The sequence below is a fragment of the Miscanthus floridulus genome, chromosome 8 (genome assembly GCF_019320115.1).
Source record: "Miscanthus floridulus cultivar M001 chromosome 8, ASM1932011v1, whole genome shotgun sequence".
NCBI lineage: Eukaryota > Viridiplantae > Streptophyta > Magnoliopsida > Poales > Poaceae > Miscanthus > Miscanthus floridulus.
Genome location: NC_089587.1, coordinates 7,621,455 through 7,633,896, shown reverse-complemented (window position 1 = coordinate 7,633,896; position 12,442 = coordinate 7,621,455). Strand labels below are relative to the sequence as shown.

The 12,442-nt window shown below is 46.4% G+C and overlaps 1 protein-coding gene and 1 pseudogene across 3 annotated transcripts; one reads left to right on the top strand and one right to left on the bottom strand.

Annotated features, from left to right (window-relative positions):
• The first annotated feature begins 556 nt into the window (after window positions 1–556).
• LOC136475620 (phosphatidylinositol/phosphatidylcholine transfer protein SFH6-like) lies at window positions 557–5,448 on the top strand (annotated as a pseudogene).
• A 1,809-nt stretch (window positions 5,449–7,257) lies between these two features.
• LOC136475619 (phosphatidylinositol/phosphatidylcholine transfer protein SFH12-like) lies at window positions 7,258–11,236 on the bottom strand. 3 transcript variants are annotated; one of them, XM_066473145.1, is made up of 9 exons: window positions 10,854–11,236; window positions 9,698–10,497; window positions 9,525–9,602; window positions 9,303–9,404; window positions 9,139–9,188; window positions 8,855–8,948; window positions 8,600–8,701; window positions 7,720–8,427; window positions 7,258–7,580 (listed from the first exon to the last, which is right to left on the bottom strand). In XM_066473145.1, the coding sequence occupies exons 2-9, from the start codon at window positions 10,382–10,384 to the stop codon at window positions 7,545–7,547; spliced, it is 1,857 nt and encodes a 618-aa protein (XP_066329242.1). In that variant the 5' UTR covers window positions 10,385–10,497; window positions 10,854–11,236; the 3' UTR covers window positions 7,258–7,544. The 3 variants fall into 3 exon arrangements, with proteins under 3 accessions (XP_066329242.1, XP_066329244.1, XP_066329243.1); XM_066473147.1 differs by having other exon boundaries at window positions 7,258–7,562; XM_066473146.1 differs by having other exon boundaries at window positions 7,258–7,565; window positions 10,854–11,235.
• Window positions 11,237–12,442: the final 1,206 nt, after the last annotated feature.

The window sequence follows — 12,442 nt, the reverse complement described above, 5'->3', positions numbered from 1 at the left end:
ACATTATTATAATTAAGGACAAATTTAAAAATGTTCTATACCTTATATTTTAGAATGGAGAGTACATGCTAAATTAATCTGATTTGTAATCAAACAAGTTCATGTTGTAGATTCTTATAAATCACCATATTACGATGATCATAATCCATATGACATATGCTTTTGGAGATTTTGGGTGTTGAAAAATCTAGCTTTCCCACTTTATCTAAAATGACATCAAACTAATTAGCATAGGCATAGTATTTGTTACTATAACCAACAATAATCTACCATAAATTCAAGATCAAATACTCCATCTGTTTCAAAAAAAAAGTCAAAACGACCTATAATTTGGAACGGAGGGAGTACTTCAATTCTCAATGCATTATACTAATCCAAACAATGTCCAAAATTATATCTCTTAGACCTTTTCTTTTCTCCTAATCATCACAATTAGCAGAGCGGCAGCCGCCGAAGTAGAATCCCGATTTTGCGCAAAGTCAGGGGCTGAAACGTAAACGAGCCGGAAGCAAGCAATAAAGATTGCCCGCACCGAGTTTCCCCCAATTTCCGGAGGAGGCGCTGCCCCCACCTCGTCCCCTACCTTGCTCCGTCCTCGCTCCTTTTTCTCTCTCTTCAGCTCCCTCCTCCTCCTCTTCTTTACTTTAAAGTTACTCCCACTAGCCACCCACGCTTCCTCCGCCTCCGCCCCGTCCCATCACCCCCATCCCAGCCTCCTCGACGCCACCACGCCCCAAAAAAATCCCCCCTCGCCTAGGATTCCCACGCGCCCCCGCGTCGCCGGCGCCCGCCGACGCAACAGCGAGGTACGAAGCGCGGGCGGATGGGGATCTCAGGCGGGCCGACGAACCCCTTTGCCCCCCTTTGGTTTTTGGATTCGCTTCGGAGTCGGTGCCTCTAGGGCTTTCTGACGGGCGGGAATGAATGCAGGTGGTTCCGTTCCAGGATTCGAAGGCGGAGGCGGAGGCGGAGGCGGAAGGAGGGAGCGGGAGGATCCGTTCGCGCCCGGAGGACCGGGATCCGGTGCCCGTCGACGCCGCGCCCATGTCGGGGCACCTCGATCGCCTCGCGCGGCCATGTGAGTTCCGAGGCTCCTCCTCCCCTGAACCTCAACGGCTTGGCTTCTCCTCCCCTAGATTTTCTCTCGCGGATTCACGGTGGTGGGTCGCTGCTGGGTTCGGGTTCTCTCGTCGACCGGGCGCATAGGCCGTACGCGTAGGGGCGAATTCGACCTGCGGCGTTGATACGGTTTTCCCCCCTCCGTTGATTTTTCGTAATCCGGCTGGCTGATTGAGGCGTCGGCGAGCTCGCCGGATTCGCCCTGGTCCTTTTCTGCGGCTCTCACGCGGCGTGCTTGTCTGGCCAATGTAATTTCTGGTGGTTCGGTGGCAAGGGCGAGACGCATGCGCTTTGACCGGTTCAGTGCTGCGTCGTATAGGTCTGGTCGGAGTTTCTGTGGCCAGGCAGATGGGCGCGTAGCTTCCTACGAAGGAGAGGTTGGCTAAGCCGGATTTGTCGGTTTGACAATAAACTTCTGGCCGGCTTTGTGTTTGTGTGGGATTTGTCCCCAGGCAAGTAGTCAACCGCTAGGTTTCAAACCGATTTCCTCATCGGACAGCGCCATGTTGTCTTGACCTGTTCAATAGTGGCAGGCTCTCAAATCTGAACAAATTTCAACGTATGGATAGGACTTATATGCTGAAACTTGCATACAATTTGGAATAGTTGGAGGCCTGAGTGTTACTGCTAACAGTAAGGTTGTAAACACAGAACCATTTAGTCGGGAACCTTAGCTGGATGCTTGGATTCATTGCAGCAAATAATCACTTTGTTGGGAGGTTGTCGTGCCGTCGTGTTCTGTCGCTTCACTGGCTAGCATGATGAGCTTCAGAGAAGCTGGAGGTTGTATGTTCGGTTTCTTGAGCAGTTTTCTGTTGAAGTAACTTAGCGTCGTAAGTTTTGTCAAGTTGACTTGGAAGTTTTATTTTGTGGGCAGAACAAGGAGCACTTTTCAATTCAGTTTCAGGGCTTATTTTTATTTATTTAGCTCTTTTCATTGCAACCTTTCAGGTTTTGAGGGGTGCTCAAGCCACGATGAACGTAGAGACCATAAGTCAGACTTTGAAGTCTCTGAAGATGAAAAGAAGACCAGAATGGGCTCTTTGAAGAAAAAGGCAATAGATGCGTCAACTAAGATTAGACATTCATTAAAAAAGAACAGGAGGAAGAGTGGTAGTCGGGTTCTTTCTGTGTCCATTGAAGATGTGCGTGATCTAGAGGAGCTGCAAGCTGTTGAGGCATTTAGACACTGCACTACTTTTGGATGACCTGTTGCCTGCAAGACATGATGACTACCATATGATGCTGAGGTATATATCCAGTAAATTATGATGTGCCTTTTATTTATCTTGATTGATGCGTGAGTTCTCATTTTTCCAAAGCACAAGTGCACAGCCCAACCCTAACTAAATCTAGTCTTTAGATTTTTGAAAGCAAGGAAATTTGATATCGACAAAGCAAAGCAAATGTGGATTGATATGCTTCAGTGGCGGAGGGAGTATGGCACTGATACGATTGTGGAGGTTAGTGGCTGAGCTTAGTCATAAGACAGTTTTTAATTTTGTTTGGCTTATTATATGGCTCCTGTCTTAAAACAACAACCTGAAATTATTTTATGCTTTCCATAGGACTTCGAATACACTGAGTTGGACACTGTTTTGCAATATTATCCTCATGGTTATCATGGAGTTGACAAAGAGGGGAGACCCGTTTATATTGAAAGGCTTGGAAAGGTTGACCCTAGCAAACTTATGAATGTCACAACGATGGATCGATATGTGCGATACCATGTGAAGGAGTTTGAGAGGAGCTTCTTGATTAAATTTCCAGCTTGCTCTCTTGCTGCAAAAAGGCACATTGATTCCAGCACGAACAATTCTGGATGTCCATGGCGTGGTATGTCACTGAAGATTTAGTCTCTCATGATGCTTCTCTTCATGAAACTTGACAGTTGATGAGAGCTAATTTGATATGTATGCTTTGTAGGGGTTGAAAAATTTCAGTAAAACTGCACGCGAACTAATTCAGCGACTGCAGAAAATTGACAATGATAACTACCCAGAGGTATGAGCCTCAATTCCTTTTCACAGTCTTTGTTGCTGTTTTTTTTCTTGCTTGGAATATATTGGGTTAATTTGTTGCATCTCCAGACTCTATACCAAATGTTTATTGTCAATGCTGGTCCGGGCTTCCGGCTACTATGGAACACTGTGAAGTCCTTCCTTGATCCCAAAACTACCGCCAAGATACATGTGAGTATCCACTGAGGCGCAGACTACAGAACTATTTTTTTGCTTGATAAAATTGCTTAATGTCTAAGATATTCTTATGCTTTTAGGTTCTTGGGAACAAATACCAAAGTAAGCTGCTTGAAATAATTGACGCTAGGTAAGTGATGTTCAATCTACTCTTTCAGGGAATTTGTTTTCTTAATTGGTCGCTTATGATTATTGTTTCATTTGTAAAAAAAAATGCTCAGTGAATTGCCGGAATTCCTTGGTGGCACTTGTACATGTCCTGAATATGGAGGCTGCCTTAAGGCTGAAAAGGGACCATGGAAGGACCCAAACATACTTAAGGCATGTATCATTAGAGAGTGTTATTGATCCTCCTAGTATTTGTTCTTTGCTAACTACACAGTATAACGTTCTCATTCTCATGTATTTATTATTTGTTACCTGTTGTACTGATACCAGATAGTCCAAAGTGGTGAGGTTCAATGTGCTCGTCAAATTGTAACTATTTCCAATGGCGAGGAAAAATTTATTACTTATGCCAAACCGAAGCACCATGCAGTAAGTTTCGAATCAATCTTCATTGATTTCTTTTCCAGAATTTTCTGTACCAGAATTTCAGTAATTTGCTGCTTTGTTAAAACCATGCTTTAATGTGGAATGACAGATGCGTGGGAGTGACACATCAACTGCTGAGTCTGGCTCAGAAGCTGACGATGCTATCTCCCCCAAAGCTCTCAGAAGTTACATACCACATCCTAAGTTGACCCCAGTTCGTGAAGAGGTTAGTGGTTGATCTTTTCGCATATTTTCTGCAATTGCATTAGCAAATGCCAGTCCACTAGAACTGCAACCTAAAACCCATTCTCCGTTGCCCTTTGTCAAGGGTATGGATTATGCCAGGTGGAATTAATGTTGTCTTTGTCTCTTTATTAGGTCAAAATGATCAGGGCTACAAGCTTTTCTACTCGTCTCCCTGAATATGATGTACCTGTTGTTGACAAGGCTGTGGATGCTACATGGAAGAGAGAGCAACCACGAAAGACACCATTTGTGCCCCAAGGTTTGTTCTTGTCAATCTAATTTGTCGTCTTGAAAGAACTGTTTGGGTTTTTGCTAGTACCTGACATTTGATATTTTGTTAGATGCAGACTCTTCTGTGAAAACTGCGTCCAAACCATCTGATGGCTCCTGGGATAAGATCGCTGCAACTCTGATGGCTTGTCCTTATGGACTATTGTAATGTTGGTTCGAGCAGTCAAAGATCTTGCCACAAGGAGATTGCCATATAAAGGTGGGTCAGAAGAAAGCTACTCTTCATTGTACCCAGACTCCATCCAGAAAGAGGAATTCCGTCCTCCTTCGCCGATCCCTGGATTCGCTGAAGCCGACCTATTCGCCGCGGTCTTGCAAAGGCTGGGAGAGCTTGAAGAGAAGGTTCAGATGCTTCAAGAAAAGCCTTCTGAAATGCCTTGCGAGAAAGAAGAGTTGCTTAACGCTGCCGTGCGTCGTGTGGATGCATTGGAAGCCGAACTAATTGTAACGAAGAAGGTAATCTTTTATTAATTATAATTGCACAATGGTAGCACATGGTTTTGCTTCTTGCTTTTGTATACCAGCATACTACTATAAAGCTCATCATGTGCCTGTATATAAAGTTTACTTGGGATTATTTGTGGCTTGATTAGCTTCAGCAGTTTCATTGGCCAGGTGCTTACCATATGCATTTGTGAAATTTCTCTAGGCTTTGCACGAGGCTCTTATCAGGCAAGAGGAACTGCTTGCGTACATCGACAGCAAGGAGATTGCCAAGGCTCAGGTTTGTAGTGCTATAGCTATATCATGATGTTATCCAATCTATGTTATAATCTCTTGACATCTTTTACCAGTCTTTAATGGTCTTGCTTCCTGTTGCAGAGAAAGAAGAAAACAATGTTTTGCTACTAGGACAAGGAGGGAGATACTTGTCCTTGTCCAGCTGCTTCCGAGAGGAGACACCAAAGATGGCGTCTGAGATGTAACCAGCGATCCCTTCATTTTCCTGACACATGTGAATCTACAGGTTTCCGTTGTAAATTGAGAAAATTCTGGCATAAATAAAATGTGTTTTTTTTGGCATCCTGAGCATTGCTGTCTCCCTGTCTCGCAATCTGGTTGTTCGTTGCAGCAGAATTGGTTGGTTGGTTAGCAGAGCCGATGATATGGTGGGTGGACGGTTAGCTGATGCGTATCGTCAAGCAGTGTCTTGATTACCTCAGTGATTGATAGTTCTGACTTTGGGTGACCAGGCCAGCTGTTGCCTCTAGCAGGGCCATATGGCTCGTGCTGGAAGAGTGTTGGTATGAATGTGTGATGGAGGCAAATCACGATCGCCTGTTTCTACGTTTCCTTGTTATTATAGCCCATTCAAGACACAATTTATTTGCTTGTTACAGCAGGACAGCGAGTGGCTTAGCCCCCCTGTTTCTTTGCATTTGCTTGTTACTACAGCCTAGTCAAAGATACAGTTTATTTGCTTGTTACAGCAGGACAGCGAGTAGCTTAGCCCCTCTGTTTCTTGTCTGCATTTTCTTGGGCTTAGCCCCCCTGTTTCTTGTCTGCCTTGTTATTACAGCCCAGTCAAAGATACAATTTATTTGCTTGTTACAGCAGGACATCGAGTCGCTTACCCCCTCTGCATTTGCTTGTTATTATAGCCCAGTCAGGATACACTTTATTTGCTTGTTATAGCAGGAGTGGCTCAGGCCCCCTCTGTTCGGAAGGAAAAATGGAGGAATTATAGAGGATTGAAATCATATAGGAAAATTTTTTATGAACCACTTTGGAACAAAATATTGGGTAAGCCCTATATTTGGTTCCTACAAGTCCTATGAAATTCCAACGGAATGGTTTGTTTCATAGAAAATTTAGAGGAATTTTACCAACAGAATTAACATCATGGAAAGTTTTCTTTGTGTCACTCACCCTCATCAAATTTCAGTGTTTTGTCTCTGTTTTTTTCCATAAAATAAACTGATTGTTATGATATACGTACGATTCATGCATTTCAAAGGCCCTATTTTCCTAATCCATATAGGGTTCAAAATGTTAGAGCATTCTATTTGTTTATGCTAGATTGATCCCGGATCACAAACTAGCCAGGGCTTGATCGTCCGGGCCGCCTCGGACCGAAGAGTGCAACGAGGATCCGTGCAACGAGGATCACACTTACGTGGTGAAGAACTGGAGAGGTTTACGAGCAAACCATCAAAGGATAGGTATCGCGCTTACGTGGCGAAGGACGGCTAGTATCCGGGCAAGCTAGCAAAGGGTAACCTAATCATGCTTGCATGACGAAGAACGACAAGTTTCTGAGCAAACTAGCAAAAGAACCGTCGAAGCTCTTGGCCAGGAGAGACCCATGGGGGGCAAGGATGTCGCGAGAGGGACCACATGGGGGCAAGGATGTCGTTTGGCCGGGAGGGACCCCATGGGGACAAGGATGTCGCTGGGTTGTCCTAGGTCGACTGGCAAGCCATCCTTGATCGTTAATTAAGTGATGAATAGCAACATAGGTTTGAAAGATGACATAAAGGAGCTGTAGATGTAAAAAGATGATTAGATTGTTGAATCTCAGTTGGTCATGTATTGCCTATTTTATAGGGAGTAGTAGTGGTCTTATCTCGTTGAAAAACCAATGTATTATTATTATTATGCCGCTTTATAAAGTTCTCCTTAGGTTGGGCCAAAGCATCACAGGCCTCTTAAAATTGGCCTTGGCCAAATTTGAGTATCGACACTATTCCTCTTTTTTTTTCTTTACATGGGCTTTTAGAAATTATGCTTTCCATAGAGAAAGCTTTGCGATATACTTCCCTCCGCTTTAAAATAAGTGTAAATCTCATTTCTAGAGAAGTGAAATCATTTTAAGCTTGTACATTTCTTTTGGGAAGGAGAAAGTACACATTTTTTTGTGTGCTGCCTGCAAGGTCATGGGGATCATATTCAGAGACAGGTCCCCTGTTTCTTGTGTACAGTAATTTTTTCACTATACTATGTATCCATTCTATTTCTTGTATCATACTCCGTATATATAAGTGTACGAGGGGAACACAGACAGACACACACAGGTAACAAAGTCACACGGACACGAACACGAATTCGAACTCTAGGATGCATATTGGGCTCCAATTCACTCCCCAGGGCCACCTGGTCACTGGATCATGCACCGCGCCATCGCCCTTCTTCGTCCTTGCCTTCTTCCCTGGCGCGTCACCAGCGGAACGGGTTCTGCTGTTGGAAGCAAAACTTTAATGAAATCAGCTCAGATAAACCGCAGAGTACGTGGCAGTCAAGGCATGGCGCTGCCCGCCAACGCCAAAATCAGATTCAGAAACACACTGGAATGACTGGACTGGTAGCATTAGCAAGCAAGAGCATCACTTACCATCCCTCGCTTCTTCTTCTTCTTTTCGATGTACGCGAGGACCTCCTCCTGCTGGCCATTCGACGTCTCCAGGAGCTTCTTGGTGGCGTCGAGCTCCGTCTCGAGCGCCTCGACGCGGGCGGCGGCGGCCTTGAGCGACTCCTCCAGCTCGGGCGGCACCTCGGGTGGCTTCGCCGCGAGCGCCGCCACCTTCCCTTCCAGGTCGTCCAGGCGCTTGACCAGCGCCTGGTACTGCGCCGCCGACACCACCACGGTGTCGGGCCCGCCCAGCTGCTGCTGCATCTGCATCTGCCGCGTCTTCTTGGCCATCGCCTCCATGGTGGCGATGCCCATGGCGGCGTCCATGGCCCGCTTCGGCGCGATCTTGCCCACCCGGAACATGGCCACCACGCCCATCACCAGCGCCATGAACCCCGACACCACCTGCCGGTCCCCCGCGTCCCCCTGCTTGTACGCGTCCGGCAGCTGCGCGTACATGTCTCGCGCGATCTGCAGCTTCTCCTCGCTCACCTCGCCGCTCCAGTTGAAGTCCATGCCCCCCCTGTCCACGCCCGGGAACAGGCCGCCGTCGAAACTACTATCCTTGGCAGGAGGAGCCGGGTCGTTGGCGGTTTTCATCTCATGGAGGGGAGACATCTGCGGGTGCTCAATCTTCTCGCGCGCCACCTTGGGAGAATCCACGGTGCTGCGACGCATGGAGTCTTGCTTCTGCAGTGGATCGGAAACGCGCACACATGAAAAAAGGAAAGCGGTGTCAATGAGCAAGCCACAACGTTCTGCGCGTTGCTGATTGTTGTTCAGACTTCAGAGCTGCAAGATTGTGTGATTTTTTTTTTGAAACAAGATTGTGTGAGTTGGTGCCATGACAATTGACAAACACCTTGGGAACGGACACTATTTCGTCCTCGGTGATGAGCTTCTCGTCGGCGTCACGAGGGTCCGCGCTGTTCATCCCGCACCTCCCCATGCCGCATTGGACCATCTGAAGAACCAGGAACAGCATCATACCAAATAAGAAATGTTCAGACTACTGTTTTTTTCTTTCCAACTTCATCAAGGCAGTTTGAGAGCTAGTTCAGTACATGACTGAAGTAAAAATTTTAGACAAGGTATATCCAGCAAAGTAGTCTAGAACCTTGAGGATTTCAGGGTCCTTCCATGGCCCTTTGTCGGAGCGCATACAGCCGCCTTCGCAGTTGCAAGTGCCGCCGAGGAACTCAGGCAACTCGCTGCACACACATCACAAGAGTCAAGCACAGCAACACAAGTGAGACTATTACTGTGATATGTGCATCATGCTGGTCTGTTTGCTATACTCAGCAACACAAAGCCAACTGCAAGTTGGAGAGGTGTAAACTAAAGGGTTCAGAAACTTGAGCAGGGAGTTAAGTTGAGTTCTGTTCAGTTTGTTCAGCAAACCTGGCATCAATCACTTCCAGGAGCTTGCTCTGGTACTTGTTGCCAAGGACCTGCACCATCAGAGCAGAGCAGGGGGTTAGAAAACGTCATGACATGTGATCGATTGCAAATGCAGCCCTGATCAAGTGCAACCAAGGCTTCTGATGAGGCGATCGGTCGGTTACATGGATCTTGGCTGTGGTCTTGGGGTCGAGGAACGACTTGACGGTGTTCCAGAGCAGCCTGAACCCCTGCCCTGCGTTGATGATGAACATCCGGCACAGCGTCTGCATATCACCGATTTGAAATCACCAATGTAGCACTAGTAGCAGAACATTGCAAATTTGCAATTGATTCCACGAACAATTTTTGTTATAATCGTTGGGCGTGTGTAGTTGTGTCAAGACCTCAGGGTAGTTGTCTCCATCGATCTTCTGGAGGCGTCCGATGAGGTCCCTGGCGGCCTTGTTGAAGTTCTTGTACCCCTGGGCAATAGCACAAGCCATGGATAAGAAGAAGAAGCAACCAGCAAGCAGCAAGGCAGCAAGCAATGGATGGATGGTGGTGCTCTCTAACGGACCACGCCGGAGACGTCGAGGATGGTGGTGCTCTGGTCGATGTGCTTCTTGGCGGAGATGGAGCAAGCGGGGAACTTGACGGCGAAGGCGCGCTCGAACTCCCTCACGTGGTACTGCACGTAGCGGTCCATGCTGGTGACCTGCAGCAGCTTGGTGGTGTCGATCTGCCCGAGCTTCTCCATGTACACCGGCCGGCCGTCCTTGTCCACGCCGTGGTGGCCCTGCGGGTAGTGCTCCAGCACCTGGTCCATCTCCTCGAACACGAAGTCGTCGATGATGGTGTCGGCGCCGAACTCCTTGCGCCACTGCAGCATGTCCGACCACATCTGCTTCGACTTGTCGATGTCGAACTTGCGCGCGCGGAGGAACCGGAGCATCATGTGGTAGTCGTCGTGCCGGGCGGGGAGGAGCTCCTCCAGCACCAGCGTCTGCCGGAACGCGTCCACTTGCTTCATCTCCTCCGCGTCGCGCACGTCCTCGATCGACACCGACATCACCTTGCTGCTGCGCCGGCCCATCGACTTGCGGCTCAGCGAGCTCCGGAGAAGCTTGGACGACGCGCTCATCGCGCGGTGACGCAGCGACGACGTGCGCGACGCCGACGCCGACAGCGCTGCTGCCGCGCCCTCGGCGCCGCCGTCCGTCGCGGCGGCGGCGGCCCCGGGCGCCACGGCTGCGGCGGAGGACATTTATTTGGAGTCTGTGGTAGCGTGGCGTCCTTGCGCGCTGTCCGACGTCTTGCGGCGGCGGCGGCGGCTGCTACGGACGGGCCGAGCGCCTCCCTGCTGCTAGCACCACCGGCCTGAGCGATTCATCATCAACACACGTCCATTAATGGCGCGCGGCGAGATAAGATACATGCATGGAGATTGGAGATGGAGGCACCAACAGAAGATTTTCAGACCAGATATCTTTTTTTTTTCTGCGGATTAGATCAAGTGATCAACCAATCAATCAATATGTGTTCATAAGCTCGTTCCTAGAGAGTCGGAACAAGAACTCGAAGCCAGAATTTTCTTGAACGATTCGATTGCAGGACTTCTATCCGATGTCCAAGAACAACGTGCTAATTATTCAGGAAATGTTACGAACAGGAAGCTATTAATATATGTATCGAAGCGAGATCGAGCGATGCGATCGATGCGACGAGTTTATTACCTCGGAGACGACGGCGGCCTCGACCAGGAGATTGCGGAGGAGGGCGGAGAGAAGGCGAGGGAGGAGGGAGGAGGGAGGAAGAAGAAGGGTGGCTGACGATTGCAAGCTGCTTGGGTGACGAATGCATGGCGGGCCTGTGCCTGCCTGTCTCAGGAGATTGCAAGCTCCCCGCCGTCGTGAGGTGTCGTCCCCACTAGCTATTTCTGGCAAAGTCGCAGCTGCGCCGTCCGTTCCAATTCTGTTCTGACAGAACATTCTTCTGTTCTGCTGCTTATGTAATTAACAGCATCTCATAATGTGATAGCATTCATCTGAATCTGATGATGTAGACTTGTACTGCTGCTTCTACTACTGCATCGATCCGGTTATCATCATTCTAGGAAATCTATCGATGGATTAGATATACACGTGAATTTGAAAGATTTTGTCCTCTAATTTAGGACTCGCTCCGTTCTAAATTATAAGTCATTTTGAATGGATGTACCAAAAAAAATATTAAAGTGACTTGTACTCTTGATCGAAGGGAGTACTCACTTTGTTTCAAATTATAAATCGTCTTAATTTTTCCATAAATCAAAGTCAGACTTTAACAAGGTATATAGAAACTACTTTTTTGAACCTGCAGGTTAGCCTGATTTTCAATCATGAAGTACAAACGGGACTGGACACCCTCACTGTTGAAACCGAACTAATTTGATCCTCTAGTCGATTTCAAAGTTGGTTTATATTTTCTATTAGAAAAAAATGATACTGGTTTCATAATTATCTGATTTAATATAAACTATTAAGCTAGATTTAATTATTTTTAGAAAATATTAAACCACCTAGAGGACCAAATGTGCTTGTTTTAAAAAAATTGGAGAGCATCCGGTGCCCGATTTCATATGAAGTCAACTTTCTAGCTTATATATATGCTAAAAAATGAAAAAATGAAGTAACCTATAACATGCTAGTATGGAAAAAGTGTAAGCATGGACACATTGATCATTCCAAAGTTTATGAGCTTAGCTCTTTATAAAAGGCTCGTTTATCATTCTCACTCCTTATTGAATAAAATAATTTATGAGGTAGCTCTTAGAACGGTTGTTGGAGCTGCCCTAATATTCTACAATGTCAAACAGATACACCATCGAAATATATGCCATGTTGTACCTAATGAATCTAGTTTGATGTTATAGATGTTTATACATTTTCAATAAACTCAGTCAAAAACTACAGAAGTTTGATTAAAAGCAAAGCTAAAACGAATTAAAATTTCAAACATAGGGAGTGCTGGAGATTGTGGGAAAAGATAAACAAAGCTAAAACAATTTACAATTTAAAGCAGAGGGAGTAGTAGAGATTGTGAGAACAGACAAACAAAGCTAAAACGACTTATAATTTAGGACGGAGGAAGTTCTAGAGATTGTGGAAACAAACACGCTAAGCTTAGTTTCTCGTGTCCATTCACTATTTCACTATGTATATTATATGTAACAAATAAGATCAATAAAAGAATTGAATCATTTATCTTGTTTCCAATCTCTCATTTATATCCAAGCATCAATTTAGGCCCCATTTAGATCGGCTAAACTTTTTATAAGATGTAG